At 33.2% G+C, this 4,794-nt stretch overlaps 1 protein-coding gene across 1 annotated transcript; it reads left to right on the top strand.

Annotated features, from left to right (window-relative positions):
• The first annotated feature begins 1,886 nt into the window (after positions 1 to 1,886).
• Positions 1,887 to 3,960, top strand: LOC125873651 (uncharacterized). Its single transcript, XM_049554536.1, has 6 exons — positions 1,887 to 2,076; positions 2,162 to 2,403; positions 2,820 to 2,912; positions 2,987 to 3,088; positions 3,353 to 3,688; positions 3,871 to 3,960. The coding sequence occupies exons 1-6, from the start codon at positions 1,887 to 1,889 to the stop codon at positions 3,958 to 3,960; spliced, it is 1,053 nt and encodes a 350-aa protein (XP_049410493.1).
• The last annotated feature ends 834 nt before the right edge of the window (positions 3,961 to 4,794 follow it).

Here is a 4,794-nt window from a genome sequence, read left to right as displayed (position 1 = left end):
CATATTTATTTGTCAATTTAGTATCTCTGACAGATATATTATGTTTGTTTAGATTATGAACCCAGATATCGCAGAAACTATCTCTGATGATATGAAGTTTTTAGCACAAGGTCCTGCACAAGATGCAAGAAGATTTAGTGCTTATAACATTAATGGATTCAAATTTCGAACTTTATCTAGAGAACAAGGATCAAAAACTCAAAATAGTGGAGTTTTTCTTATCTCTGACACTTCTTGTATTGCGTCTAGTGTAGATAGGTGTGCAAGACAAGCGGACCTGCCATATTATGGAAAGTTAGAAGAGATTATCGAGCTTAATTATTATGGCAGGTTCAAAGTTATTCTTTTCAAGTGTCTATGGGCTGATACTACTCGAAATAGAGGGTACAAAACAGATGCTTGGAAGTTTAACTGTGTCAATTTTTCTAAATTGATTCACACTGGTGATCGCGAGGATCATGATCCATATATTGAAGCATCACAAGCAAATATGGTCTACTATGTTGATGATGAGACTGATAAAGAATGGAGTGTCGTTGTACATCTAAAGCCAAGAGATTTGTTTGAAATGGGAGAGGTTGATGAAGAGGATCTGTACGAGAATGAGCCATACCAACAACAAGAATTTGGACAATTTTTTGATGATGACTACGAGAATATCCAAATTGCAATAGATGAGAATATGAATGAATGAAATAGCAAAGATTTGGACAGTATTTTGCATTTTGAGCTGTTTTTTAAGAAGTTTTTAGTTGTTGGCTCTTCTCTTTTTAGTTTCTTGTATTATGTGTTTGACGCTGCAATTTCTGCAATATTTTAGTAGCTGTTTTTTCTACTTTTAGCTGTTGTTATTTTGTGTTTGAAACTGTAGTGTTTACAGTTTTTGGCTACTATTTTGTTTCTTTTTGGTGCTGAATTTTTGTGTTTAAAGTTGTTTCTATTGTGATTTATCTACTATTTTTTCAATTTTTAGTTGCTGATTTTGTGAGTTTTAAGCTGTTGTTTCTGCAGATTTTTTGTTGTTGTTTTTTTAGTTTCAGGTGCTTATTTTTTATGGTTAAGATGTAGTATTTGCAGGTTATTAGTTGCTGATTTTGTGAGTTTTAAGCTGCTGTTTCTGCATATTTTTTATTGCTGTTTTTTTAGTTTCAAGTGCTTATTTTTTATGGTTAAGATGTAGTATTTGCAGGCTATTAGTTGCTGATTTTGTGAGTTTTAAGCTGCTGTTTCTGCAGATTTTTGTTCCTGTTTTTTTAGTTTCAAGTGCTTATTTTTTATGGTTAAGATGTAGTATTTGCAGGTTATTAGTTGCTGTTTTTTGGCGTTTTAAGCTGCTGTTTCTGCAGATTTTTTATTGCTGTTTTTGCAGTTTTTAGATACTATTTTGTTGCTTTTAGGTGCTGAATTTTTGTGTTTTAAGTTGTTGTTTCTACTGTGATTTATCTACTACTTTTTCAATTTTTAGTTGCTGATTTTGTGAGTTTTAAGCTGCTGTTTCTGCAGATTTTTGGTTGCTGTTTTTTTAGTTTCAGGGGATTAAGATGAAGTTTTAAGCTGTTGTTTTTGGCTGAATCTTTTTTAACTTCTTATGAAACTAATTGATTCATGCTACAGGATTTGAAATATATTGAATTGCCAGCATGCCAAAGTTCAAGCGTTTACAGAAAAAACAAAACTCAAATCAATTAGTATCTGATTCTCAAGGTGCGGAATCAACACATTCATTTCTCCAATCAACATCATGTCTGCCACCACATCAGACCACATCATTTCTGGCCACAACACATTCAGTCCCACTATTTCAGCCGACATTGCAGGCGCCTCCAATATTTCAGCCTGCATCACAGTCATCTCAATCAGTTGACTCGGCATCACATTCAGCTACGATGGATCAACTTATGTCACAACTGGCTCCGACAGCTTATCCTACATCACAACCATCTCATTTAGTTCACTCGACATCACATCCGGCTTCAACAGAACAAGACTCGTCACAACAAGTTCCAACAGTTCAAGCACCATTCAAAAAGCGTATTGGGCGTGAATCACAGTCATATTGGACTGTAGAAGCAATAGGTAAATAATTTTGAGGATCAGCGCATATTTAATAACCATTATTTGTTTCTCTCATTGCTTCAACTTATCTTTGTTTTTATTGCAGATTCAGAAAACAATGTCAAAAGGCTCAAAGTAAAAAAAACAGATGTGCTTAATTTATCAGGTGATGAACTTATTGTGGTTAATTTTGATTACCTGAATGAACCATTTGGAGAGGCTCGTAGCCTTCTTTCAGGCTTTTGTGGAATTTTAGCATGTGATTGCTCTTTATTTCCAATCAACTTTGAGAAGTGGTCGAGTGTGCCTATGTCATACTTAAATCGTGTCTTCGATCAAATTATAAAGGTATAAGCTTACAACTAGACTCTTACTCTATTTTACTTTTTGGTGAGAAAGATAATTGGTAATTTCAATATTATATTTACAACCAATAGATAAGCTAACTAATTTTTTTTTTCTTGAAGCCCAAGTTCTCCTTTAAGACAACAGAGTCAAATGCGCGGCAACATATTTATAAATCTATTGGAAAGAAGTGGGCTGCAAATAAGAACAACTTGTGGAAGTTAGTTGAAGACCCACTTAAAAGTAAGGTTGAGATTATTGATAATGTGCCAGATGGAATTCCACGAGATCAATGGATTTCTTTTGTTGATTACCAATATAAAGATTCAACAAAGGTACTTATGTTACTGTTTTTACTAGTCTTTATTATCATGTAACTATTTGATTTTTTGAATTACGTTTTGTATATTTTTTATAAGGAAATGCGTAGAAGAAATACTGAAAATTGGAAAAAACAGACTATTCCACACATAGGTGGCTCCAAAGCGAATGCTACAAGAAGGGCAGAAATGGTGATTAGCAAATTAACTTATTATGTATTCATTTTTAGTAGTAAACTATTCTTATTTGGATTTTTTATTTGTAGATGGCTGAAACAGGACAAAGACCTGGACGAGCACAAATATATATTGCTACTCATAAAAATAAAGATGGAGTATATGTTAATGAAGCTGCAAAAGAAATATGTGTAAGTTTCTTCATGAATTCTAATTGTATTTCAACAAGATAAAAAAAAAAGATAGGGCAATAGTTGTGAACTAGTTGATTAATTGATGGAGGTTATATAGACTCAATTCTTTGCTATTTAATTGTATTATGATGGCTTGTGGCCCCGTACCTCTAACTACTCATGTTCTTACGTGTACATATAAGTAGTTTTTATCTTTGTCTTTACTAAGGTGATTCCAATATTACTGCTTGTTTATTTGCGGCATTGATTTTGTATGTATAGGAAAAAATTGAGCTAACTTTGAGCCAAAGTACCATGGATGAGTCTCAAATTTCGCCAAATGATGCTGTTGGTAAGGTTTTAGGAAAAGAGCACTCTGGAAGGGTTAGATGTTTGGGATTAGGAGTTGTCCCAAGTAAAGTTTTTAAACAAGTAAGACCGCATTTTGGTGGTGCAAGTGCTTCAAGTAGTGAAGGCTCATGTTCGTCCCAATGCCAAGAAAACCACAATCAAATGATGAATGCTTTTAAGGCGTATATGATAATGAAAGAAGGGATGATACCAGAACAATTTGCGGGGTTCTTTGCTTCTCCTTCGACAAATTCTTCTACAACAACTGTAAGTAATGTTCTTACATTTCTATTTTCATTTGATTTGTATATTGCTTCTCCTTTCTTTAATGCATTTTTTGTTGACATATATTAACTGATGATAAGTATAGTTTGAAACATAATATTTGCCAAGGATTTTACATTTTTTCATATCACTTAATTAATTTTATACTTTATTTTTTTATGTAGCCAAGTGATGCTGCTAGTGAACCAATTCCGCCTGTGCACACAAGAAGATCATGCAGTGGTGATAGTAATCCTAGCCATGACAACCGTTGATTATATTGTAGTGAACCAATTCCGCCTATATTCTTAGCTAATTAATTTGATGACAAGATTGTGTGATTGGAGGGGATGTTAAAATGTTGGATTGGATATTTTGTGTTTAGATTTAGTGTTTGATTTTGATGAACATATTTGATGTTGACAATATCATTTTAGCGACTAATGATAATGCAATATTTTTGTGACTTTATGATATGCCGTTAAAGAATATATATTTCTTCACCTTGAGACATATTTTGGATTTGATTATGGTCTATAGCTTAATTAGTGATTCTATAAATAATATATGATTAAAAGTATATTGAATGAATTGTAGAGCTTATGCGATTGCTCAGATCTTTCAATATAAGCAATTGCAAAATTGTGGAGGTTTTAAACCCCCGCTATTTGTAACTAAAAAAATAATATCAAAAGATTTAATTTTAAATTAGCGTGGGTCGACCTCCGCAAAGTAACCCCCGCTAATTGATTGTGGGGGTCAAAGAAAAACTGCCGCAAATTGCTTGCGACAACTCTTATTGTGGGAGTTTTTACAACTGCCGCAATACTAGATTGCGGGGGTTTTAAACCCCCACAAACCTTAAAATTAGCCCCCGCTATTTAAGCATTTTTTTGTAGTGTGCCCCTCAATTTCTTTATACACTCTTCAGAATTGGTAAAGAAACACAGAACCGAATCAGAGTCTCCAAATGAAGTATCATTTCTTATTGCACCGAGAGAATTCGGTTGAGTTTTTCAAAAGAACTCAATCAAGAATTTTTCAAGAGAAAAATACCCTTCTTTTCAAAATCCAATTGAAAAGTAAGATCAAGTTTTAAACCTCCAAAA

The sequence above is a fragment of the Solanum stenotomum genome, chromosome 8 (genome assembly GCF_019186545.1).
Source record: "Solanum stenotomum isolate F172 chromosome 8, ASM1918654v1, whole genome shotgun sequence".
Classification (NCBI taxonomy): Eukaryota; Viridiplantae; Streptophyta; class Magnoliopsida; order Solanales; family Solanaceae; genus Solanum; species Solanum stenotomum.
Note: the sequence above shows the minus strand (reverse complement) of the source record. Positions and strands in the feature narration are given on the sequence as shown.